This window comes from Garra rufa, chromosome 8, assembly GCF_049309525.1.
Source record: "Garra rufa chromosome 8, GarRuf1.0, whole genome shotgun sequence".
Lineage (NCBI taxonomy): Eukaryota > Metazoa > Chordata > Actinopteri > Cypriniformes > Cyprinidae > Garra > Garra rufa.
In genome coordinates this window covers 45,376,427-45,404,192 of record NC_133368.1, presented here as the reverse complement: position 1 = coordinate 45,404,192, position 27,766 = coordinate 45,376,427, and the positions used below count along the sequence as shown (strand labels likewise).

The window sequence follows — 27,766 nt, the reverse complement described above, 5'->3', positions numbered from 1 at the left end:
CCTGGTTCCCTGAGGGAACGAGACACTGCGTCTCGGACCATAATTCCCGCATCCCTGCTGCGCTCGCTTCATGCCTATGAGCTGACGCCAGCTTCAAACGCACGTGCTTTTATACTTCCTGGTCGATGACGTCACCGCGCCTGTGACGTCACTCCCGTTTCTCATTGGACGTTGGACATGACTCAGAGTGCGGCCCGCCAATGGCGTTCCCCACAGCGTTTCAGGACGCAGTGTCTCGTTCCCTCAGGGAACCAGGGTTACATACGTAACCTGAGACGTTCTTCTGCTTCAATATTTTGTTTAATTCAATGTTGTTTGCTGTTTCTTTGTAATTAATTTGTGTAATTTACTTGCAATTTCTGGAGGAAAATTGTTTTCAGTGTACACTGAAACAAACTGGCTTAGAAGTTACTAATACATTACAAAGGAATAGTAAGCAATACATTGAATGAAACATGGAATTTTGAAGTAGATAGACTAAAATTGTTTTCTTTTAATTCTTAATTTCTTTTATTTCGTTTTATTTCATTTTATTTCATTTTCCAGTGCTTATTGCAGTGCATAAAGGGATTGCATTCTGTATGGATACAGGATCGCCCTAAAATACTTTCTAGGTAGGCAACTCAGTTGGCTTGGTTTTGGTACATTTTTTATTTTATTTTATTTTTTTTTTTTTATTTATTTTATTTTTTTATTATTATTATTATTATTTTTTTTTTTTTTTCCAGTGCTCATTACAGTGCATAATAGTATTGCATTCTGTATGGATACAGGATCGCCCTAAATATTGTTTAATCCTCTTGCCATTTATTTTTTATTTTATTTTATTTATTTTTTTCAGTGCTTATTGCAGTGCATATTGGGATTGCATTCTGTATGGATACAGGATCACCCTAAAATGCTGTCTACTGGTTTAATCCTCTTGCCATTTCAATTTTAATTTAATTTTATTGTTTTATTTAATTTAATTTGGTTTTGTTTTATTTTTCCAGTGCTGTTTACAGTGCATAATAGGGTTGCATTCTGTATGGATACAGGATCGCCCTAAAATGCTGTCTATTGGTTTAATCATCTTGTCATTTATTTTTTTATTTTTTTATTTTTCCAGTGCTCATTACAGTGCTTAATAGTATTGCATTCTGTATGGATACAGGATCGCCCTAAATATTGTCTAAATATTGTTTAATCCTCTTACCATTAATTTAATTTAATTTAATTTAATTTAATTTAATTTTATTTTATTTTATTTTATTTTATTTTATTTTATTTTATTTTATTTTATTTTATTTTCAGTGCTCATTGCAGTGCACATTGGGATTACATTCTGTATGGATACAGGATCGCCCTAAATATTGTTTAATCCTCTTGCCATTTATTTTATTTTATTTTATTTTTTATTTTTTTCAGTGCTTATTGCAGTGCATATTGGGATTACATTCTATATGGATACAGGATCACCCTAAAATGCTGTCTACTGGTTTAATCCTCTTGCCATTTCAATTTTAATTTAATTTTATTGTGTTATTTAACTTAATTTAATTTGATTTTGTTTTATTTTTCCAGTGCTGTTTACAGTGCATAATAGGGTTGCATTCTGTATGGATACAGGATCGCCCTAAAATGCTTTGTAGGTAGGCAGCTCGCTAGGTTTTGGTACATTTTTTAAAATTGTATTATTTAACTTAATTTTCCATTTTTTATTTCATTTTATTATTATTATTTTTTTTTTCAGTTCTCATTGCAGTGCATATTGGGATTACATTCTGTATGGATACAGGATCACCCTAAAATGCTTTGTAGGTAGGCAGCTCGCTAGGTTTTTTTTTTTTTCATTATATTATTTAACTTAATTTAATTTAACTTTATTATTTTTCCATTGCTCTATGCAGTGCATAAAGGGATTGCATTCTATATGGATACAGGATCGTCCTAAAACTGCTGTCTATTGGTTTAATCCTCTTGCCATTTTTTATTTGATTTTTTTATTATTAATTTTATTTGATTTTTCCAGTTGTCATTGCAGTGCATAATGGGATTGCATTCAGTATGGATATATGCGCACCTTAAAATGCCATCTAGATAGGCAGCTTGCTAGGTTTTGGTACAGAGCTCATAATAGAGAAGTGAAAAAAATGTCTTAACAAGCACTACAAAACTGCATTAGCTGTTCTCTATATGTCAGAAGCATGTTCAATCACTTGTGACAGGTTATTATACACAGTCAGTTTATATTTGAGTCCTTTAGAGAAATTTGTTAGTTGCACACCCACATTAGTGCATTTTTCTTCGCCTATACGTCAATATAAACACGCGCTAACACCGAGGGTGGGATTAGATGCTCGGTTCGAGCTGCCAACAGCTCATTACCTTAATGAGGTTTTGCAGCAGCCGTAGAGACGCGTCTTCATATTCGACAATGTCTAATTGGGTTAGTGATGGGCTGACGGTGCAATTGATCTCAGTGACGCTCCTGGATGGAAGCGAGAAAGCCGTCGGTTGTGAAAGTTCCCTCATTCTCCCATTAAGGTCTCACCTCCGGCTATGTTCAGGCTTGTTAGAAATACAGCGTCACTTCATCCTAGAACGACTCCGAGGTGTCTGGCCTTTGAGACTGCGTTGACGGATCGCCTGTTGTCTTAGCTAGAATTGCAACCTGGGTAACTATGCAAACTCTCGCCGCTTTAAATGTAGGACCAGCCATTTGACCTTTGCAAACATGACCCGTGGTCGTATGCGATATTAAACCCGTATCTGCTCTGCATCCCAGAATATCAACTCCTTGTAAGGTGCTCGGCTGAATACTGAACAGGATTCCTGATTATTCAATTTAGCCCGGGCTGTCGAGTGCAGAATATTGTGTCATTTTATTGTCGAGTCATTAGTGAACTGTCATTTGTTGTGGATAAAGCAATTCATCTCCTTTTTTTAATGAGCAACACAATTAAAGTCTTAATGAAGCCGCTGTATGACTCCCAGATTGCTGTAATCAGTCTTTATTGAAGTTTTAGAGTCACGTTCCACCTAAAAAAAACCCTGCTGCATTAATCTAAGGGTTGTTTTTACAAAGTGAGGACCCATAAATCTGTGGGTAAAACATTCAAATAGTAATGCAGATTTATATATTCATCAAAGGATAAATTACAGAACACTTGTTTTCAATACGCCCTGCAGTTAATCTTGCTTGTATGCGCTAATGAACTGGTTTAATTTGGTTGTGTTTGCCAGGTCAAGCATTGCTGTTACTATTGTTCACATTTATGCTTGGTGGTTTAAGCAAACCTCTAACATTTATGTTTTTAATCCTTCACTGTTTCCTTTGCCCAGAACACCCTATAAACTACCGAAACAACCTAGTAGCCAGTTAGCAACCATCCAGAACACTTTAAAGACCATATGTGTCAGAGAAACAAGTGCACAGACACTTTATAGTGTTTTCTTTGAAGACAATGGAAGAAAAAAATTGCTAATGAAGTGGACTTACTTGCTGTAGAGTTAACAAAAGTTATTATGTGCATTGTAATGTTCAAAGTAATGTCAGTGGACCAGGAAGATTTTAAAACAAGCGGTTTATTCATAAATGTATACAACCTTACCTTCACGCTGTGGAAATACAAACCGGAAAACAGAAGACAACGAGTGCAGAGCTGAAAAGGGTATTTTGTATGTTTGCCCACTGACAAAGAAATTAGCACTCTATAATTTAAATGGTAGGTTTTTTTAACAGTGAGAGACAGAATGACAACAAAAAAATCCAGAAAAATGCATTAAAAAAAAAAGTTAAAAATTGTTTTGCATTTTAATGAGTAAAGTAAGTATTTGATCCCCTATCAATCTGCAAGATTTCTGGCTCCCAGGTGTCTTTTATACAGGTAACAAACTGAGATTAGGATCACTCTCTTAAAGGGGCTCCAAGCAAGATCTCACCTTGTAGAGTTTAAATGATCATGAGAACAGTGAGGAATCAGCCCAGAACTACTAGGGAGGATCTGGTCAATGATCTCAAGGCAGCTATGGGACCATAGTTAACAAGAAAACAATTGGTAACACACTGCTCTGTGAAGGACCGAAATCCTGCAGCACCCGCAAGGTTCCACTGTTTAAGAAAGCACATGTACAGGCCCATCTGAAGTTTGCCAATGAACATCTGAATGATTCAGAGGAGAACTGGTTGAAAGTGTTGTAGTCAGATGAGACCAAAATGAAGCTCTTTGGCATCAGCTCAACTCGCTGTGTTTGGAGGAGGAGGAATGCTGTCTATGACCCCAAGAACACCATCTCCACCGTCAAACATGGAGGTGGAAACATTATGCTTTGGGGCTGTTTTTCTGCTAAGGGGACAGGACAACTCCACCGAATCAAAGGGTTGATGGACGGGGCCATCTGCCATCAAATCTTGGGTGACAATGACCCAAAACACATGGCCAAGGTAACAAAGGAGTGGCTTAAGGAGAAGAACATTAAGGTCCTGGAGCGGCCTAGCCAATCTCCAGACCTTAATCCAATAGAAAATCTGTGGAGGGAGCTGAAGGTTCGAGTTGCGAAACCTTAATGGCTTGGAGAGGATCTGCAAAGAGGAGTGGCACAAAATCCCTCCGGAGATGTGTGCAAACCTGGTGGCCAGCTACAAGAAATGTCTGGCCTCTGTTATTGCCAAGGGTTTTGCCACCAAGTACTAAGTCATGTTTTGCGAAGGGGTTAAATACTTATTTCACTCATTAAAATGCAAATCAATTTATAACTTTTTGGAAATGTTTTTTTCTGAATTTTTTGTTGTTATTCTCTCTCACTGTTAAAATAAACCTACCTTTGAAATTATAAAATGATCATTTCTTTATCAGTGGGAAAATGTACAAAATCAGCAGGGGATCAAATAATTATTTTCCCAACTGTATTTATCAAGTCTGTGAGGCATTTGCTGAGTTTTCGAGAAGCGCTCCCGCTCAAGATCGAAACTGCAGAAAGTGCATCCTGTTTTTTTCTTTATTTTATAAAAGCACAACTTTTGTTGATATTGTGAGTGCACACAAACAAAAGTAGACCCTTTACCGTTCCAAATGATGGATTACTCTTACCTTTTATGAGCAAAAATGACAGCGTATTTTAAGATGTTTCCAATGCAAGTGATCGTGTTGGCGCCTCCATGTCCCCTAAACCGCGCTTTAGCCTCTACTCTCCATACAAACGATTGGATACGCATCCAAAAGCGCACATTTGTATAGGTAAAAATTAAACTAATATTGTGATATGCTTAAGGTGTTTTATATCTGGAGATTTTATTTTAAGCAAGTCGTGTCTTTCAAACAAAGACTATGATCAACTGCTGCTGGCCGCTTGGTCATTTCTTTAAAAAACAAACTTACATTTAATGAACAAAAAATACTCCAAACTTGTCTTATTAAAATAATGAAATATAATCACTTTGCCATTTCATACACAACTGAACTATTTTAATAGCTGAAACAGTAGTATAAGTTGTTTTGGGCTCGGGTCAAACTCGGACGGAGATTTCTGTTTAGCTGTCGGAAAGGGTCGGGCTAGGGCCTGAGCGTCTCAGGCCAGGGCTATATGTTGGATCGCTGTGCTATGCTGCATAGTCGTGCAAATGTAACAATTTTAAGTATTGTGCTTTAAAAACAAATATTTTTAAACTGTTGAAAGCAGCAAAAGAAAACTCATTTTGCTATATGTTTGCACTGTCTGAAAGGCGTGCACATGTGTAGACGGTGCTTATATTGTGAGGGAATATTAAATTAAGTTATATTTGCAGCTTTATAGGCATTGAACGGTTTAATGAGACACACTTGTATGAGACAAAATGCCCAACTCTTTTTTTTTTTTGCACCACTCTGAAAATATCCCAATCTTCTTTCCCCCTGCAGGTAGCGTCACAGCATCTAAGACAGGCGCGCTGGAGGAAAGCACAGACTCTGAACCTGTCCCGCTGAAGAACCGCGTGGCTGTTTACCAGGCGGCGGTTTCTAAACAGGACAGAACTGGCTTCTCGAGTTCGGTATGCTTCACACACACACACACACACACACACACACACACACACACACACACACACACACACACACACACACACACACACACACACACTGTACAAACCGTACTTTATATCGCCCTACATCTACCCTACACCTAAACCTAGCCCTCACAGGAGATTGTGCAAACTTTTACTTCCTCAAAAAAACTCATTGTGGATGATTTATAAGCCTGTTTCCTCATGGGGACCTGAGAAATGTCCCCACAAGGTCAAAATCTACTGGTATTCCTATCCTTGTGGGGACATTTGGTCCCCACAACGTGATGAATACCAGGTACACACACACACACACACACACACACACACACACACACACACACACAAACTCAGTTGAAAACCGGTCCAATCATAGTAGACTCATTTGGGATTGAAATACCAGGTGTAAACAGCAGTCTGACCACTTGTGAATGAATCGCTCGGGACAGACATAAAGAGATAGTTTACCAAAAAATGACATTTTTCATCCAAGATGTAGGTAACTTTTTTTCTTTAGTAGAACAGTAAAGATTTTAAGCTGAAATGATGTTCCTTGGTGATTAATAAAATTCAAGTCAACAGCTACCAGTTTTTGAGAATTAAAAAAAGGAAACATAAAAATAAAGGATTAATATACTCCTGAATTAAAATTTTTGCTCTGCTAATTTGCGTACCACTGTGTCACCCAAGACGTTCATGTCTTCCTTTCTTCAGTTGAAAAGAAATGAAGGTATTTGAGGAAAACATTCCAGGATTTTTCTCCATATAGTGGACTTCAGTGGGAACAAACGAGTTAAAGGTCCAAACTGCAGCTTCAAAGGGCTCTACACAATCCCAGCCGAGGAATAAGGGCCTTATCTAGTGACACGATTGGTCATTTTCTAAGAAAAAAAAAAAGATATACTTTTTAACCAAAAATGCTCGTCTTGCAGTAACTCATGCAGTGATGCACATACGCAACTTCGTGCATTACTTGATCATGTTGGAAAGGTCACGCGTGGTTAGTTCTTCATTTGTGTACTCCGGTTCAAAAAGGTAGGGTAGGGCGAAAAACAACTAATTTTCTCCTCCAATTTTAATCTTCTGACATGGTTGTTTTACCTTTTTTGTAAAGGGCGTGATCTTTCCGATGTGATTGCACAATGCGTGAAGTCGAGCTTGTGCAAGATGAGCATTTGTGGTTAAAAAATATATCAATTAAAAAAATTTTTTTTAGAAAATGACAGATCGTTTCACTAGATAAGACTCTTATTCCTCGGCCCAGGATCTTGTAGAGCACTTTGACGCTGCATTGAACCTACAGTTTGGATCCTCAACCCACTGATCCCCATTTAAGTCTACTATATGGAAAAAACCCTGCAATGTTTTTCTCAAAAACTTACTTCTTTTTGACTGAAGAAAGGTAGACATGAACATCTTGGATGACATGAGGGTGAGTAAATTATCAGGACATTTTAATTCTGGAGTAAACTAATTCTTTAATACCTGGTTCCTGATGATATACTGTATTGAAGTCTTATAAAGTGAAACAATCGGTCTGTGCTAGAAACATTATTACCTATAATCCAGAGTCTTCGCCAAACTGACAAATCATTTTTTAAATTGGTTCTTTTTAGTGAACTAGACGGTCCAGTTCACCAAATCTGAAAAAGTTTGCAGCTTTCGGACATTACTGACAGTCAGTCTAACTAAAAATGAGCCAAAATGCTGGCATATAGGATCCTATGATGAATGAACTCATTCAGCACTCTAGTTCCTCCAACAGTCACTGTACAGAGGAAACAGTTTGGACTCAGACCAAAAACTGATGATTCACTGATATGTGCATGCATGAACCAAACACTTGCTGAAGACAAGTTTATTCACTTTTTTTTTTTTTTGCTTTAGACATGTAAAACATCTATGTTTCACATCATTATTGGGTGATTTAATAATATAACTGTTTATACTACAGTGTGTTGAATGCTGAATCTGACTGGCTGATGTCTAAAGTGTGCAATTATTTTCAGGGAAACGCATGCTAAAGTAGTTCCAGCAATAAATGCAATACATGTTCATATCACTTTGCCAAATGATTTAAAGGGATAGTTCACCCAAAAATGAAAATTGGATGTTTATCTGCCTACCCCCAGGGCATCCAAGATGTAGGTGACTTTGTTTCTTCAGTAGAACATAAACAAAGATTTTTAACTCAAAAAATGCAGTTTGTCAGTTATATAATGGCAGTCAATGGGCACCAAATCTTTGACAGTAAAAAAAACATACACAGACAAAACCAAATTAAAGCCTGCGGCTCGTGACGATACATTGAGGTGTTAAGACACAAAACGATCCATCTGTGCAAGAAACTGAACAGTATTTATATCATTATTTACCTCTGATCCATCGCAACATTTGGTGCTCATTGGCTGCCATTATATGACTGACAGACTCCAACGGTTTGGGTTAAAAATCTTCGTTTGTGTTCTACTGAAGAAACAAAGTCACCTACATCTTGGATACCCTGGGGGTAAGCAGATAAACATCCAATTTTCATTTTTGGGTGAACTATCCCTTTAAGTTACCTAAAACAGCAAAATGACCAAAACCCACAACGACACTGACCAAGCAAATAAATGTACTATCCCTTTAATGCCAGCTGTAAATAGGGCTTAAAAGGTCCTGCTTCATCACTGTCAACAATCAGTCATATTTAGACAAGCCTTAAGATCTTCTGTTGAGCAGACTAACGCTGTTTACACAGCGGTTCCCATCCGGCTGTCTGAGTGCCATCAAATTGATCAGCCAATATCATTTCAATGAGGCAAATGAGGCACTCGTGCGGCACGCAAACTTGTTATGTCAACGTCTCATTAGAGCAAACGATCAAGGCTGATAAATTCTGACTGTTCTGCATTTAAACACTGCGTGAGGACCGAGCGCTCGTGTCAAATTCATGTATAATTCCAAACTCATTGATTTATACAGTAATTGCTGCCTTGATACATCAAATCACAAAAGAAACCAGTGTGCGTTTGATTTGCGCCCCTCGTAGCGGTAATAGAGACAGAACAAATGACAGACAAACGCAGTGATGAGGACAGAGAGAGACCAAATGAATTAGACTAGCAGTGAACTTCAGTAGGCAGTGCATTATGCAGAAACCTCAGGTCTCCAAAGATTTGGCAGTTCTTTAAAAAAAAAAAAAGGTTTGTTAGAAACAGAATTTAGTGACTTTGATCCAGGTGCCTTGAGGATAACATTACCTGTATTACACTGGGTAAAATCATTCACTTCAACAGTATTTGTGTTTTGTGTTTTCTATCAAAACATTATAACATTGTTAAAACAAGAAACTTTTAATTGAGAGGCCAAATTACTTGTTTTCAGATAATATACACTACAGTTCAACAGTTTTTTTGTTTGAGAGAGAAATTATTACTTTTATTCAGCAAGGGTGCATTCAATTGATCAACAGTGACAGTAAACACATTTATAATGTTATGAAAGAGTTTTGTTTCAGATGAATACTATTCCTTTCTGTTCATCAAAGAAACCTGAAAAATGTATCACAGTTTCACAAAAATATCAAGAACCACACTGTTTCGCATGACAGGAATAAATTACATTTTAAAATATGTTCAAATAGAAAACAGTTATTTGAAATTGTAATAATATTTCACAAGTTTACCGTTTTTACTACATTTTTAATCAAATAAATACAGCCTTGATGAGCAAAGGAGACTTCTTTCAAAAACAATACAAATCTTAACCAGAAACTTTTGAACAGAAGCGTAGTTTTATATTCTCTGAATATGTGGTTTCTTAACATGTTGGCAGGTTGTTTTTCTTGTGTTTAATCAACTGAATTAGAATTAGATTTAGTCATAGTTTTTATCTTTTGACAAAAATGTGCTTTAAATTTAGCCTCTATTTGTCATGTCATATTCTTTGATTTTAGGCAAATTTGCTTTGACTAAAAAGGAACAAAAATAACATTTTACTTCATTTTTACTGAAATCAACATATGCAGCTGTCCATGTGAAAATCGTTTTGATTTTCTAAAATAACAACATATAATTTGTATAGTAAAGTACAAGCTAATGTATACAGTTTTTAATATATTGTCCACACAAGAGAATAATAGTTTGAATAATGACCCCGTTTAAAAATTTACATCCCCTTGATTCTTAATACCATGAATCTTCTTACCTGAATGATCCACAGCTGTTTTTTTTGTTTGTTTAGTGATAGTTGTTTATGAGTCCCTTGTTTGTCCTGAACGGTTAAACTGCCTGAAATCCTTCAGGTCCACTAATTCTTTGGTTTTCCAGCATTTTTGTGTATTTGAACCCTTTCCAACAATGACTGTATGAATTTGAGATCCATCTTTTCACACTGAGGACAACTGAGGGACTCATATGCAACTATTACAGAAGGTTTAAACACTCACTGATGCTCCAGAAGGAAAAACCATGCATTAAGAGCCAGGGGGTGAAAACTTTTGAACAGAATGGAGATGTTTTCTTATTTAGCCCAAATTATTACATTTTTTCATTTAGTACTGCCCTTCAGAGGCTGCAGAAGATGTTTCCCAGAAGACAAAATAAGTTATTCTTCATCATGTTTTTTTTTTCCATTGGCAAAATGTAAAAGATTAACAACCAATGAGGTAAAATCTTTTTTTCTTCTCTGGGTGACTCAAAGCAACCTCAAGCCAGAGTGAGGTGAGGAGCTGTATACCTCTTTGGACCCCACAATAGAGGGGTCATGTGCGTGTGCAGTGACATCATTGTTTTCTGTGTTTTCTTTTGTCACCGTGTGAGAGTGAAATGTGATGATGGTTGACCAGTGGGAGTTCAGCACCTCTCCAGAAACCCAATTCCCTCTGTCTCGCTCTCTTTTTCTCTCTTTGGCCAGCTGCTAAAAACAGCATTGCACGTCCGCTCTGCGCCAGTGGAGGTCAGATCCCTACAGGAGGGGAAACAGTACAGAGAAGTTACTGTTTCTGCTTCAGTCCAAGTTAAAATCTACAGATAGTGTCAGCTCATCCTTTAGTGTTTTAAGGGGAGACACTGCAGGCAAAAACGCTGTTTTTTTCATGCACCTGTCAGATGTGAGATTTTGGGCTTTCTCCTTTTCAGAAAGTGTTTTTTCAGTCTAGTGGAAAGAAAACACCCAAAAGACACTGCTAAGTGTTTCTTTTATAGAACTTTATCTGTTTGTGTCAATAGATTTCGATTACAATACATATTTTTTTAAGGTCGTTTTCTCAAAATGAGTTTTTTCTCCTACACCAGTGTTGTTTTTGACAACCATCTTAGATTTAGTCTTAGTCTTAGTCTTTTGGACTAAAATGCTTCTTAGTTTTAGTCAAATTTTAGTCACTTCTATATGTGATAGTTTTAGTCCAATTTTAGTCGACGAAAAGTCAAAAAGGTTTTAGTCTAGTTTTAGTCGACGAAAAGTCAAAAAGGTTTTAGTCTAGTTTTAGTCAAAAAAAGGGGAAAAAGTAGTCTTTTAACAAATTAATGTAGGTCAGTAAGTATTTTGCTGTTGGGTAGTGTCACTTATAAGTTCTGAAAATAGCAGATCTATAGTTCAACACAATGTGAGCTTCCGGATCGACTATTTTCACCAATAATTACAATAATGAAGGAATGTTTTAGAACATAAAAGACAAACAAGGATGGAATGCTAAAACGGCTTGCCATACTAGTATAGCAAAGAGTATTTAATGCTAAAACGGCTTGCCATAGCGTCAGATACTTTTTAAGTTTTAATTGGCATGCACAATAAGCGGAAATGTCATGCATTTTAAACGTCTGACGGACCACACACTAACATTTTCGTCTATTCTCGTCTCGTCAACGAAAACTCACACACGTCTCGTCATGTTTTAGTCATCAACGAGCCATTTTTATCTCGTCATCGTCTCATTATCGTCATGAAAAAAAGTGGCGTCAACGAAATGATTTCGTCATCGTCATCGTTGACGAAAACAACACTGTCCTACACTGAGCCATAAATCACCACTTCAGTAACACTTACACACACCAAACTTTACATTTTTATTCCTGTCTATATTCTGAAGGTTTTTACAGAGGGATTTGTTCATATATAATTAGCTTGATTTTATACATTTTACTCCCCGACAAATGGTAAAAACCACATGGTTTTCTGTCTGTTCAAAGTTTTTTCTGAATTATGGAGTAACAAAATGAGATACCCAAAATCCCCTCTGTAAAACCATTCGACTCTAATATGTCAAAAACTTAAACAAGAATTGTAAAACTGACTGTTAAAAAAATCATTTTTGGCGTTTGAAATAAATATTAGATAAAAACCTGAATGAATAGAAATGTTGCATGTCCTGGTAGAACTAACTAAAAATAAATAAGTGTAAACTAAAGTACTAACACTGAACTAATTAATTTAAGCTGTAAAGAAGTACAGTATTAAACAAAATGGCGTAATTAAAATAAGAAAAGCGCTTTTAAAAACTCAAAATGAACACTGAAAATATAAAAAAATATTGATAAATGTGACCCTGGACCACAAAACCAGTCATAAGGTTAAATTTTACAAAACTGAGACGTATACATCATATGGAAGCTCAATAAATAAGCTTTCTATTGATATATGGTTTGTTAGGATAGGACAATATTTGGCCGAGATACATCTATTTGAAAATCTGGAATCTGAGTGTGCAAAAAAATCTAAATACTGAGAAAATCACCTTTTAAGTTCTTAACAATGCATATTACTAATCAAAACTTACATTTTGATATATTTATAGTAGGAATTTTACAAAAAATCTTCATGGAACATGATCTTTACTTAATTTCCTAATGATTTTTGGCATAAAAGAAAAATCAATAATTTTGACCCATGCAATGTATTTTTGGCTATTGCTACAAATATACCCCAGCGACTTAAGACTGGTTTTGTGGTCCAGGGTCACAAATACTATAATAGTACATAATGCTGATTTAATATGTTGTTATGTGGTTGATAGAGCTTAACTTGTGTTAAACCTGGAGCATTCCTTTAAGTCAGAGTAATGGTTTAAATACATCAATGTGTTATTTAAAGCAATAGTTGTGGTGACTGCTGTGATGTCTCTTCACAAGGCCATATTACATGCTGTTAAATGAGACAGATGATTTAAGTCATGATGATTTGTGAAATATGTACTATATAAGTATATAAGTGTGTATATACATATTGCCAAAAGTATTGGGACACCCCCTTCTAATGAACAGGTTTGACTAATTTAGTAATTTCCATGAGTACAAATCTTAATGTTTAAGCATATAATGATATTCTAGGGGATTGTGTGCTTCTAATTTTACAGCGAACGTTTTGACAGGGCCCTCTTCGATTTTAACATGACAATGTCTTTGTGTATAAGGCAAGGTTCAACTTGAAATGATTGATTCAGTCAGTGTGGAAGAACTTGACTGGTCTGCAGAAAGCAAAGTCCTGGTGTGACTTTAAATGCAGACCTTGAGCCAAAAACTCATCACCAAACACCAATGACTTGTACATACACGATATGGACAAAAGTATTGGGACACCTCCTTCTTTAGAACAGAAAAAGGTAGTTCCAAAACTGGCAACAAAGATGGAAACAATTCATGTATTTATAAATTGTATTTCCATCTCTGTTGCAACCGTTTTGGAAGTGTCAAAAATGACTGTACCCATAGTTACAAGTCATTGCTGTTTGGTAATGATTTTTTTAGCTCAAAGTCTGCATTTAAAGTCACACCAGAGATCAGCTGGGATTAGGTCTTTGTGGCTTTCTGCAGATCAGTCAAGTTCTTCCACACTGACTGAATCAATCATTTCTTTTTGAACCTTGCCTTGAAGTTAGAATAGAAAAGGCTTTTGTCAAAGCTGTTGCTATCAAATTAGAAGAACACAATCCCCTAGAATATCATTATATGCTTAAACATTAGGATTTGTACCCATGGAAATTACTACAGTAGTCAAACCTGTTCATTAGTATTGTTTTGTTTTTAGAACAACTTTGATGAAAGGTTTTGATCCACATCAAATGTTGACTACTGTGTGTGTGTGTGTGTGTGTGTGTGTGTGTGTGTGTGTGTGTGTGTGTGTGTGTGTGTGTGTGTGTGTGTGTGTGTGTTTGTTTTTGTAACATATCAGGACACAAATTTGTGTAATAACATGGGTATGACATAGGTATTACAAGGAGAGGGTGACTTATGAGGACATTGCCCATGTCCCCACTTTTCAAAAGGCTTATAAATCATACAGAATACGTTTTTTTGAGAATGTAAAGATATGCACAGTCTCCTGTGAGGGCTAGGTTTAGGTGTAGGGAAGGTGTAGGGTGATAGCAAATATCGTTTGTACAGTATAAAAACCATTACGTCTATGGAATGTCCCCACAATTCACAAAAACAAACATGTGTGTGTGTGTGTGTGTGTGTGTGTCCACTTCCTGGAATGGAATTTGAATTGGAATTGCATGCAGCTGACAGGAAATGGAATTGGAATTGAATTGGAATGTCAGGAAACAGAATTGAAATTCAAAAAAATTCCACTAAATTCCACTTGAGTTGCTAAATAAAATAATTTGACTTGATTTGCTTAATAGTTTATAGTACATTAAATATTGTAAATCACATAAACAACAAACATATAAAAGAAATACAAAGTACTGTATGTTTAGTATGTTAAGCATGATCATTTCACATGCCAAATTTCAGGAAATGATGATAATTCGATGCAATAAAAAGTGAATGAAATACATGAATGAATGAACAGGACTCATTTTTTTGTGAGTTAAGACATATATTATGTGGTAATCATATATTGAATGTATAGTACATCCAGAAACTTATCACCACTGTCATTCAATTATTAATTCATAATGTACAGTTCTCATTTTTATTTACTTGCATTTGATCAAATCTATTTCATACTTTACTTGGTATTTGTAAAGCATCATAAATAAAGTTCAAATGTATGTCTCTAAATGTAATCACAAATAAATGCTCAGAAACAGCAATAAACTGAATTCAGTGGAATTTCCCTGAATTGAATTCCACTTCCTGTAATTCCAATTCAATTCCAACTCTGTTTCCTGTAATTGTTGTTCAATTCCAATTCCATTTCCTTCTTTGAATTGGAATTGTTGAGTTCATTCCTGAATTGACCCCAACCCTGGTGTGTATATATAGTACAATTTATTGCTTTGAAAATACAGTATATTCCTATTTTCTATGCAAATTAGACCCATTATAGATTGCAGTTTTATTCACAAAAGCATTATTTACCTGCAACTATTAATTTAAAGTAATAGTTTACCCAAATATGAAGATTTGCTGAAGCTGTACCCCAGGGCCATCCAAGATGCAGATGAGTTTGTTTCTTCATCACAACAGATTTAGAGAAATGTAGCATTATATCACTTGCTCACCAATGGGTCCTCTGCAGTGAATGGGTGCCGTCAGAGTGAGAGTCCTAACAGCTGATAAAAGCATCACAATAATCCACAAGTAATCCACACCACTCCAGTCCATCAGTTAACATCTTGTGAAATAATAAGCTGTGTGTTTGTAAGGAACAAATTCATCATTAAGGCGTTTTTTTTTAACTTCCTTGATGCACAGATCAAGCACCATTTATAACCAAAAACAGTTCTAAACAAATATGTGGGTAGATTTTGAGTTGTGAGGACTTCTCAAATCATTCATTGATGGATTGGAGTGGTGTGGATTACTTGTGATGTTTTTATCAGCTGTCTAGACTCTCATTCTGATGGCACCCATTCACTGCTGAGCAAGTGATGCAATGCCAAATCTGTTCTGATGAAGAAACAAACTCATTTGCATCTTGGATACCCTAATGGTGAATACATTTTTAGCAAATGTTCATTTTTGAGTGAGCTATTCCTTTAACTTTGGCTGTCAGACAGAATGTTTGTTTTCATATTTTCATTGGTCATGGCAGCAGTTATACATCAAATGATGGAGACGAGCGTTGTATCTGGGCATAAATCCAGATGCAGTGTAGTCAAACGCACTTTCATCATTTTAAAGAGCTGATTCAGGTGTCTGGATCGCAGTGCTGACAGTGTGTCAGATCATATAAGTCTGCTGTATCCTGCATCTGATATTTAGAACTTGTTTGCAATATAGAATTGCACCATGCAAACTGCATTCATTAATTTTGTGGATGGAATTAATTTGCAAAATTAATAACTGAAGTAGGCTCTGAAACAAAGCAGACGGCATGTACATTAAACAACACTTCCAGCAGGCGACAGCATGGAAGGGTTAACGGGATTGCTTAGTAAATGAAACCTCACAGTATCAGGGCCTCACAATATCATGCCATGCAAATAAGACTGTCATGCAAAATCTTAAAATGTGATTTTGTAAAGCCACGGAGATAATGAGATGAGGGCTAGAATCTGTGCTTGTGTGTGTGTGTGTGTGTGTGTGTGTGTGTGTGTGTGTGTGTGTGTGTAAGCCACATTGTCTCATGAATATATGAATATTTTTGTTCGATGGCGGATGAAGACGAGAGACAAGTGATCACACTTTCACTCCCATAATCTTGCAGCTCTTGTAAAGGCATAAATCTCCTTAGCATGATTTTCAACGCAGGCGGTCTCTCTCTCTGTCTTTGTCTCTTTCTTCATCAGGTCATGGAGGAAGCCGAGGTTTGTTCCCTGCCCGGGGGTCTGGCCAGCGTCCGCAGACAGTTCGAGAATGAGAGCATGTCATCATCTCACACGGTCACCCAGATTCACCACACACACAGATCTGTGCAGGTCAGTGTTTTGGAAGATATTTGGAAACCGTTTCTCAAACTGGTAACCTTGTAATATACACTACTGTTCAAAAGCTTGGGTCAGTATTGTTTTGAACACTGTTTTTAACATTTATAATAATAGGAAATGTTTCTTGAGCAGCAAATCAGTATATTAGAATGATTTCTGAAGGATTATGTGACACTGAAGACTGAAGTAATGATGCTGAAAATGCAGCTTTGCATCACAATTTTACTGTTTTTACCAAATTTTTATCAAATAAATACAGCCTTGGTGAGCAGAAGAGACTTCTTTAAAACATAAAAAATCTAAACCATAAAAATCATAAAACAACGTAAAATACAACTATTTGAAAATCTGTAATCTCAGGGTGAAAAAAAAATCTTAATACTGAAAAAAATGCCTTTTAAAGTTGTTCAAATGAAGTTCTTAGCTATGCATATTACTAATCAAAAATTAAGTTTTGATATATTTACGGTAGGGAATATAAAATCTTCATGAAACATGTCTTTACTTAATATCCTAATGATTTTTGGCATAAAAGAAAAATTGATCATTTTGACCCATACAATGTATTTTTGGCTATTTCTACAAATATATCTGCGCTACTTAAGACTGGTTTCGTGGTCCAGGGTCACAAATGTGCTTTAAGTTTAGTCTCAATTTGTCATGTCAAATTTTTGGATTTTATAACATTTTAGTTAATTTTTACTGAAATCAACATGAAACTGTCCATGTGAAAATCATTTTATCCCATATTTTAGAGACTTAGGAGACTTCTTTCATAAACATAAAAAAAAAAAAAAAATCTCACAGATCCCAAAATATTTAACAACAGTAGTGTATATGTTATATATATTAAAATATATATATATTTTTTTATACCATTAAAAGTGTAATGTGTTACAATCTTTACAACCCCCTTAGCAACCACCCTTAGCAACGTAAACACAGCTGCAGCAGTTAGGGACTACTTTTTACAGCGGAAGGCAGTTAATGATTTTACTTTATGAAAACGTACAACTTAATATATATAAATTAATATATATTTTTGATTTTAATATTTCTATTGTGTGGTAACCGTTTTATAAAAGCAATAAGGTACTTGAGGCCGTGCTGTATCGTGAATAAATCACGGCTGAAGGGGTTGCAGGCACTCCGCTTCGCGTCGTGCCTAACAACGCCCTTCAGCCGTGATTTATTCATGATACAGCACGGCCTCTCGTACCTTATTGCTTAAATATCAAGTAAAGATCACGTTTCATGAGGACATTATGTTAATTTCCTACCGTAGATATGCATTGCAAAGAACTTAATTTGGACAACTTTAAAGGCGATTTTCTTAATATTTAGATTTGTTTGCACCCTCAGATTCCAGATTTTTTATTGTCCTATCCTAACAAACCGTACATCAGTGGAAAGCTTATTTATTCACTTTGATGTATAAATCTTCAGGTGATGTATAAATCTCAATTTCAAAAAATTGAACCTTATGACTGGTTTGGTAGTCCAGGGTCACATTTGAGTAATTAAATGCCACAGTCTTAGCATATGCATATGTTTTACACATGTGTGGGGGATTGGAAGGGATTACATGAAAAAATGCATTTGAGATGCAGTCACATTGATTTTGACTCACTGACATAGAGCATCTGTTGAAAAAATAAATGCATTTTAATGCCATGCTAAAGTGTCACACATCATTAGACACATGTCAGTTTAGTTTCTTCCAAGGCGATTTATGGCACAAGAGAATTATGACTGAGCATATAGAAGAACACGGTATTATTTTGTTCTTTTTAGTGCTTTTGTACATTTTAAAGTCCCATAAATTAATCCTAAAGGTGTTTCACATCCAGCTTTTTTTTTCATTTAAATCTGCAATTGTAAAATTAAGACTTGGATGCAAAAGTAGTTTGGGTGTAAGATGCTACATTGTTTCAATCATGGGGACTTGTGCATTATTTTGCATGCTTGGCAACCCTAATAGCTGGTAGTAATTGTTCTAGTCTAGGTATTAGACGCTATAAGCATGCATGCATCTTCCACATGAGCAAAAAGTCTTCTGGTGTAGAAAATGGTGTAAGGTGCTACATTGTTTCAATCATGGACACTTGTGCATTATTTAGCATACTTGGCAACCCTAATCGCTGTTAGTTTTAGTTCTGGTCTAGGTATTAGATGCTATAAGCATGCATGCAACTTCCACATGAGCAAAAAGTCTTCTGGTGTAGAAAATGGTGTAAGATGCTACATTGTTTCAATCATGGACACTTGTGCATTAATTAGCATATTTGGCAACCCTAATCACATTAGATTAAGTTCTGATCTAGGTATTAAATGCTATAATCATGCATGCAACTTCCACATGAGCAAAAAGTCTTCTGGTGTAGAAAATGGTGTAAGGTGCTACATTGTTTCAATCATGGACACTTGTGCATTATTTAGCATACTTGGCAACCCTAATCGCTGTTAGTTTTATTTCTGGTCTAGGTATTAGATGCTATAAGCATGCATGCAACTTCCACATGAGCAAAAAGTCTTCTGGTGTAGAAAATGGTGTAAGATGCTACATTGTTTCAATCATGGACACTTGTGCATTAATTAGCATATTTGGCAACCCTAATCACCATTAGTTTAAGTTCTGATCTAGGTATTAAATGCTATAATCATGCATGCAACTTCCACATGAGCAAAAAGTCTTCTGGTGTAGAAAATGGTGTAAGATGCTACATTGTTTCAATCATGGACACTTGTGCATTAATTAGCATATTTGGCAACCCTAATCACCATTAGTTTAAGTTCTGATTTAGGTATTAAATGCTATAATCATGCATGCAACTTCCACATGAGCAAAAAGTCTTCTGGTGTAGAAAATGGTGTAAGATGCAGCGGGATGTAGATCGTTTAGTCATAAAATAAAGAGAATATATCATTTCACAAATTTCCACAGGACAAAGAACTTCAGAAAATGTGGATTACGCAGAGCTAAATGTTATGTTTTACTACAACAACTAAACTAAATATCTCCATTTTGTATAGATTACAAAGAACACAACAGTGTGCTCAACATTTTACTCAGGATTGTTTTTCAAAAACACTGACTGGAATAAGGAAGCTTAAGGAGGGTTCAGCTCCGTCTGTGTTTATCTGGCCTCACGAAAGGAAAACCTTGCGATCGTAAATGAAAAAGATATTATTTTCAAATGATGTTTTAAAGATTAAAATGCTTAATATTTTGTGTTAAGAGCCTGCGGTTAGGTCGTAAGCCTCTGTAAGAAAAAGTGATGAGGACGTAGAAGATCTCGATGAAGATGTTTATTGCAGCATAGTAGTGACAAAGTACATGTTGTACCTTGGGTTCAGCGGAGTCGGAATGAACCCTAGAACATCCTTAGCTCAAACTTTTTATACCATTACAGTTTACTACCCTTAATGTAAATGAAGTTGCTCCTGTCGTAATAGCTGTGGTCTGTATGTTAATTAAGTTCTGACACCCCTTTGTCTAATATGGTAATCAGTGTCTCACACCCGCTCCCATTCTACAATTGGTCACCTTTTGCTCAGGATGAGATTATCCCAAATGGTCTAAACTGTTGACTTTCTTCTTCTCTATAATAATTAAGCCATTTTGGGGAATGAGCATGATTAAACATATATTGCGGAGTGGAATCTGGGTCGAGGCAGACTATATTTCTTACACTTCTTTCAGACAACATGTTAAGTCATACAAAAAACAGTTGGTAGAAAGTTTATTTTTATGCAAAGCGATCAGAAGATAACATTTATTAGTTTGCAGTGTAGTGTTTGAGGTTAACCCCTTTTAAAATCGCAAAATGATATTCAGAACATTATTTTTTGTTTCTGTTTTGCTTTAGACAAGGAAAATGTCATGTTTATCGTAATTTCATAATAAAGGTCGGGAAGGACGCTTATGACCTAGCTGCAGGCTCTTAACACAAACCATTAAGCATTTTAATCTATATAACATCATTTGAAAAAATCAAGCGTTTAAAGGAAGATAAACATGCTCACTTTAGAAATTCGCAGTTAGCCAACAGGCTAGTTTACACAGTCATTTTCTTAAATAAATGCAATATTGTTACCTGAAAGTTAGTTCAGAACAATCCACATTTTCTGGAGCTTTTTGTCCTGTGGAAAATCGTGAAATTACGTATTATTTCACGGTTATACGATCTACATCCCGGTACGCAACAATACGCCACAGTGGACGCTGCTCGACTGCTATCCCTCACAGCCTCGTTTTCGATTTAAAATGGCGGCGGGCTGAATAAGGCGTATAATCATGCATGCAACTTCCACATGAGCAAAAAGTCTTCTGGTGTAGAAAATGGTGTAAGATGCTACATTGTTTCAGTAATGAACACTTGTGCATTATTTAGCATACTTGGCAACCCTAATCGCCGTTAGTTTTAGTTCTGGTCTAGGTATTAGACGCTATAAGCATGCATGCAACTTCCACATGAGCAAAAAGTCTTCTGGTGTAAAAAAATGGTGTAAGATGCTACATTGTTTCAGTAATGGACACTTGTGCATTATTTAGCATACTTGGCAACCCTAATCGCCGTTAGTTTTAGTTCTGGTCTAGGTATTAGACGCTATAAGCATGCATGCAACTTCCACATGAGCAAAAAGTCTTCTGGTGTAAAAAATGGTGTAAGATGCTACATTGTTTCAATCATCTACACTTGTACATTATTTAGCATACTTGGCAACCCTAATCGCTGTTAGTTTTAGTTCTGGTCTAGGTATTAGATGCTATAAGCATGCATGCAACTTCCACATGAGCAAAAAGTCTTCTGGTGTAGAAAAGAGAGGGTGTGCATAGACTTCCAGAATAAGAATAATCCTCTTACATCTGACCTTCCACCAAAACCCAAAATCTGACACGGTAACAAGTCAAATCTGTACCCATCTGTACCCTCTCAGATCTGCATAGATTCTCCCAAGCTTCTGAAGCCCATTAGCATTGGCACACACTAATATTATGCATGCAGCGCCTGCCTGACTCTGAAAAAAAATCAGATACTGCTTGCAGTGAGAGAAGCAGAATGGAGATAAATTTTGGTCACAGTCTGTGTAATCCAGCTCTGCCGATCCAAATTGAATCCAGTCCACCCATCCATACCAGTGGGTCTGAGCGTGCTCTGTTCGCCCTGCAGGGACGAGGTGGCTTCAGCTCACTGATAGAGGGAAAAAAAATCAGACTGAATACAGAATGACAGGGGAAAGTGGGAGATGTGCTCTCTCATCTCGTCTGCCAACACATCAGCGCTCAAGTGCTCTTAAATCGCGCCTCTCAGACTGTGCTTTCCGACGTGAATCAGCACATGTGAAATATTATGAAGTGTAGATATTTGAATTCATATTTTTATTTGTAATTTCTGATTGATGTGCTATTTAAAATGTGCTTCATCCAGCTTTAAATGCAAAATGTGGGATGCTAATCAGGACACTTTAGAATTTAGTAAATACAATACAATAGAGTACAAACATGCCTCCTCTCTGTTCAAATTAGGATCATTATAAATTGTGCATTCATTCTCAAAAATCACTCATTTACAAAAAGCATTGTCTACCTGCAGCAATGAATTAGTTAGCCGATTGTAAAAATGATTTTTCTGAGTTTTCAAGGATTATTAGAGTGCATTTTACAATAAAATACTATATGTGACCCTGGACCACAAAACCAGTCTTAAGTAGCACAGGTATATTTGTAGCAATAGCCAAAAATACATTGAGTCAAAATTATCGATATTTTGGAATTTCCTACTGTAAATTTATCAAAACTTCATTTTTAATAAGTAATATACAAGCACTTCATTTGGACAAAAGGTGATTTTCTGTATTTTGATTTTTTTTTTTTTTTTTTTCATATGTATATGTAGTATTTCAGCGAGAATCAGACAATTTAGGAGACTCGATCAGAAGTTAAAACACTTTTACATCTACACACTCAAATTCCACAAGAGGCCTCCGTCATAAATCTGACGTTTCATAGCCTGGCGCCAGAACGCCAGCCTGAAGCAGACCTAACTAACCAAGAACTTGCAAAATTAACACAAAGACACTTCTTCATAATCAAATCCTTCGAATAAGGAGATTGTCAAATTTGGAGCAAGTAACCAAGATTAATGGTCAAAGAGATGCACATTTTGAACATCACATGATTAAAGTCATTAGCGATATGGTTGGTTTTCCCCCACACACAGGACACAACGGAAATTCCTTCCCTAAACTTTTGACCTCCCAGCTTAGAGAACAGACCCTCACAGAAGGGCACAGAAAACTGTCTATTGATGTACATATGTGCCTAAAATGTGCTAAAGAACCAAGGAGCAACTCCTCATTTCTATGTATAACTTCCTATCATATATGTAACCCACACATTTGTCTATTATGTTTTAATCACTCATTGTGTATGTCCCTTTTGATAACTATTGAATAGTTTAATGGTTTATATTGATGTTTGATATGCACGGTCTGGAAATCGCATTCTCAAAATGTTCCTGTAATTCAATTCTTTGCGAAATGTATTATTGTCTTGTTATAGAAATCATGTCCAAATTTATCTCTGCAAAGAGCGGGAATTTGGGATCACGGGACTAATAAGATAACATGGTGATTTATGGTTTGGAAGGTGGAACCAGCAGCCCACCGGAGTTCAGCCAATGTTCTAATTGGTCAAGACATCATTTTGGGAGGTGTCCAAAAGCTGAGTTTAAATACCAAGGACACCCTCAAATCGCTCTTATCTCTTGCAACTTTTCTTACTCCTTACAACGCTCTTCACGTGCTTCGCGCCGCCGCGTCTCGACGACGCCTGGCCTGCATGCCAGCCTCCTCATCTAAAGGAAACATGAGGAGATCATTCCACTTCTGTTTTTTTCTTTAATCCTTTTTTATTTCTTTCCGTTGAGAGTTTCGTGTCTAGTTAAGTTTGTGCAAGCCGCGACCGACTTAAACGTCTTCGCGGACCTGAACTTTAACAGCGCACGCACATCTCTCATATCCAGCCAACGCCCAAGAAGACATCACATTGACCGACCACCAACCAATCAGCAACCTCGGGAAAACCCTTTCTGGAACGAGCGACGAAAGGAATTCCCTTCACACAAAGGCAACGCAAGTAACTTCCAGGTTCTAACTGAACTGGTGCATTTGATAAAGTTTAATAACCTCTTTGAGAGACTCAATACGAGGGTTAATTAAGTGATTGATGGTTGTTCAGGTCTAAGCAAATGCACATTGCTATAACTTGGGATTTCAGATTTTCATTCCTTTAAACTCATTCTTTCCTCACTTTCTCTTTCTGCAACCTGTGTGAATGCGTGTGTTTTATGTTAGTTTAGTTTGTATGTGTTAGGTTTATCCATTAAAATCATATTTTTATTAGAAAAGATAAGTATCTTGTGTTTCGTGCTTACAAGTTATTGCCTTAAACTGCTGATTTTGCTACTGTGCTTATATATAGTGTTTTCACTATATTCTGGATAGTAATATCCATTGCAGAGTTTCTGTTAGACGACTTGTGAATGAATCGCGCGTCGACTCTGAAACAGCCGTAAAACAGCGATTCTGTTCAAATTCCCTATTGAATCATATTCGATTCCCTTTGAGCTAAATTATAAATTATTATGTAATTAATCCCTTTTACAATCTTACATATATATAGGGTCAAATGTTTTGAAATTCAGATATTAAAATCAACCCAATAAAATGACCCAACAGGCTGAACCCAGCATTTTGGGTAAAAAATAAATAAATAAAAAATAACCCAATAAAATGACCCCATAGCTGAATCCAGCATTTGGGTTAAACAAATCACCTGGCATTATTTGGAGTGCAGGAAAAACTACCCAGCACCTGGGTAAAAATATTAAAAACAACCCAATAAAATAACCCAGAATTTTTTAGAGTGTAATGCTTTCTCAAAAGTTATGTGAAAATATTATTCCAATAACACTATTTGAACGGTTATTCAACGCTATCTGGCCTTTAATAACATTTTTAAAAAATATATATAAAAAACACATTATTTATACACCATTTTTAGAATGTTTTTTTATATTATTACTTGTTTTAGAACATTCAAAAGTAATGTTCCATAATGTTTGCAAAATGATAAAATGGAATGTTCCCTTAATGTTTGAATAACCCCCAAAAAAACATTTTTTTAAAATTTGAAAAACTAGACTTTTTAAATGTTCAGAGAACAAAGCGGGAAAAATGTGTTTGTGAACAAAGTGTTTTTAGAACAAATTTTACTTGATGACAATTCTTGATGAGCGCAGTTTTAATTCTTGTTTTGATGCTTTTCTTGTGAAACAGGACATTTTCAGATGTATCCATTTTAATAACCATTTAGGTTAATAACAATTTAGGTTATCACAGTCATAAAACCATGATATTGGGAGGTGATAATGATGTGGAAAGTGTTATTAATATTACGTTCCTGAGCAGATAATCTGACCAGTATTTTTGGTCTGTTTTGCTAAAAGAAAGTTTATTTTTCTTGGTATGACATTTTTGTCATGATCGGGGCTGTGGGTTTTCCCTCAGCCACCTGAGGTCGCTGTTTGCACTGCACTCTGATTCTTCACGTCTGTTTTGTCATTTGCACTGATTACACTCACATCTGTTCACAATTATCATTTGGACTATAAGAACTCTTACTTCTCACTCCTGCTTCATGTCTGCATTGTCTTTATGTTCGGTTGTGTTTCTAGTATTCTTGTTCCTGGCTTTTGACCGTGTTTCTTGTTTTGTTGAGTTTATGTTTAGTCTGCCGTGTTGGCTTTTGGTTTGTTTATTTGTGTTTATTTAATAAAATCATTCTCTCCCTGCATTTGGACCCAGACCTCCCTTACTCAAACGTGACAATTTTAGTTTAGGGTCCAGTTTGGCTGGGTAGAAAAAATAACCCAGCATTAAAAATGACCCAGCAGCTTTGACTCAGCATTTAAAAATAATAAAAAACAAAAATAATCATTAAAAACAACCCAATAAAATGACCCAACAAGCTGAACCCAGCATGAAGGTTAAAAAAATCACCTGCCATTATTTGGAGTGCAGAAAAACTACCCAGCACCCGGGTAAAAATATTAAAAACAAACCAATAAAATTATCCTAACAGGCTTAACCCAACATTTGGGTTAAAAAAAAAATAACCCAGCATTTTTTAGAGTGTAGTGTTCTCTCAAAAGTTATGAGAAAATATTATTGCAGTAACACTATTCGAATATTTATTCAACGCTATCTGGTCTTTAATAATATTTAATATATATATATATATATAAAAACATTATTTATTTTGGATTTTTTTTTATATTATATATATTATTACTTGTTTTAGAACATATAAAAAAGGAACATTCCACAATGTTTGCAAAATGATAAAATGGAATGTTCACTTAATGTTTGAATAACATTTAAAAAAAAAATGGAAAAACTAGATTTTTTAAATGTTCAGAGAACAAAGCGGAAAAAATTGTGTTTTTAGAACAAATTTGACTTGATGACAAATCTTGATGAGTGCAGTTTTCTTTCTTGATTTGATGCTTTACTTTGTGAAACAGGAAGTTTTGGATGGGATCCATTTTAATAACCATTTAGGTTAATAACAATTTAGGTTATTGCAGTCATGAAACCATGATATTGGGAGGAGATAATGATGTGGAAAGGGATATTGATATTACATTTCTGAGCAGATAATCTGACCAGTATGTTTGGTCTGTTTTTCTTAAAAAAAAAAAAAGGTATAACATTTTAGTTTAGGGTCCAGTTCTCACTATTAACTAGTTGCTTATTATCATGCAAATGACTAGCATATTGGCTGCTTATTAGTACTTATAAATCACATATTAATGCCTTATTCTTCATGACCATACTTTAGATTGCTTAATAAGCAGTAATTAGGAGTTTAATAAGTCAAAAGTCAGTTAATAGGTAGTTAATAGTAAGAATTGGACTAAAGTGTGAGCAATTTTGGTATGTTTAATACAAATAGGCTGTGAATATAACCACTACTTTAGATGTTTAGATCAGAAAATCTGTTCCTTTGTATTTGTAGCTTTATGAAAACAAGATACAAATGTATATGGACATATACAAAGCTGAACATTAGAAGGAATTAGCACATGAAATAGCTAAAGTTTGGCAGTGATCCGCAGCTCACAAAGAGAAGTGTGTTGTAATGTTAAGCAGTGAGCAGACAAATGAGAGAATAAGCTGACATTATGTATCAGGCAGCGGTTATTTGAGAGAAGGATCAAAGGATTCTGCTGCAGCAGGTCATCTCATTATCTCTGCTTTCTGTTGCTCGTGGTGACACTAATTTATTAAACTTGTTTGTGTGTGCGTGTCGGGGAGGAGGTGTGTGTATATTTAAACTATAACTTGTGGCACATTCTGTGTGTTTGGTATGTAGGATGTATTTTCGAGCTTGTTTTGTAGCCTTTTTCTGGATAATGAGGTCTGTGTTTATCTATGTAGAATTTAGACCAGTGTGCACAGTGTGTAAAGATATACTATAGGTTATTTTCACTTTGGATTATCTAACACAGGGGTCAAGTCAAGTCAAGTCAAGTCAAGTCAAGTCACCTTTATTTATATAGCGCCTTTTACAATACAGATTGTGTCAAAGCAACTGCACAGTATTTAAACAGCACAATAGTGTGTAAGTAACGCATTATTGTAACAATCAATTTTCAGTTAAAGGCAGTTCATCAATGAATTCAGTGATATCATCGTCAGTTCAGTTCAAATAGTATACGATATCGCTGGAAAATGTCCCCAACTAAGCAAGCCAGAGGCGACAGCGGCAAGGAACCAAAACTCCACAGGTGACAGAAATGGAGAAAAAAACCTTGGGAGAAACCAGGCTCAGTCGGGGGACCAGTTCTCCTCTGGCCAGACCAAACAACAGTTTGTAC

General features: G+C 35.8%; 1 protein-coding gene across 1 annotated transcript in view; it reads left to right on the top strand.

Annotated features, from left to right (window-relative positions):
• xirp2b (xin actin binding repeat containing 2b) overlaps positions 1 to 27,766 on the top strand; it is a 100,446-nt gene that overhangs the window by 30,277 nt on the left and 42,403 nt on the right. Inside the window, exons 3-4 of the mRNA XM_073845139.1 lie at positions 5,880 to 6,010; positions 16,683 to 16,811. Of these exons, the coding sequence (XP_073701240.1) occupies positions 5,880 to 6,010; positions 16,683 to 16,811 (260 nt within the window). The remainder of the gene's footprint in view (positions 1 to 5,879; positions 6,011 to 16,682; positions 16,812 to 27,766) is intronic.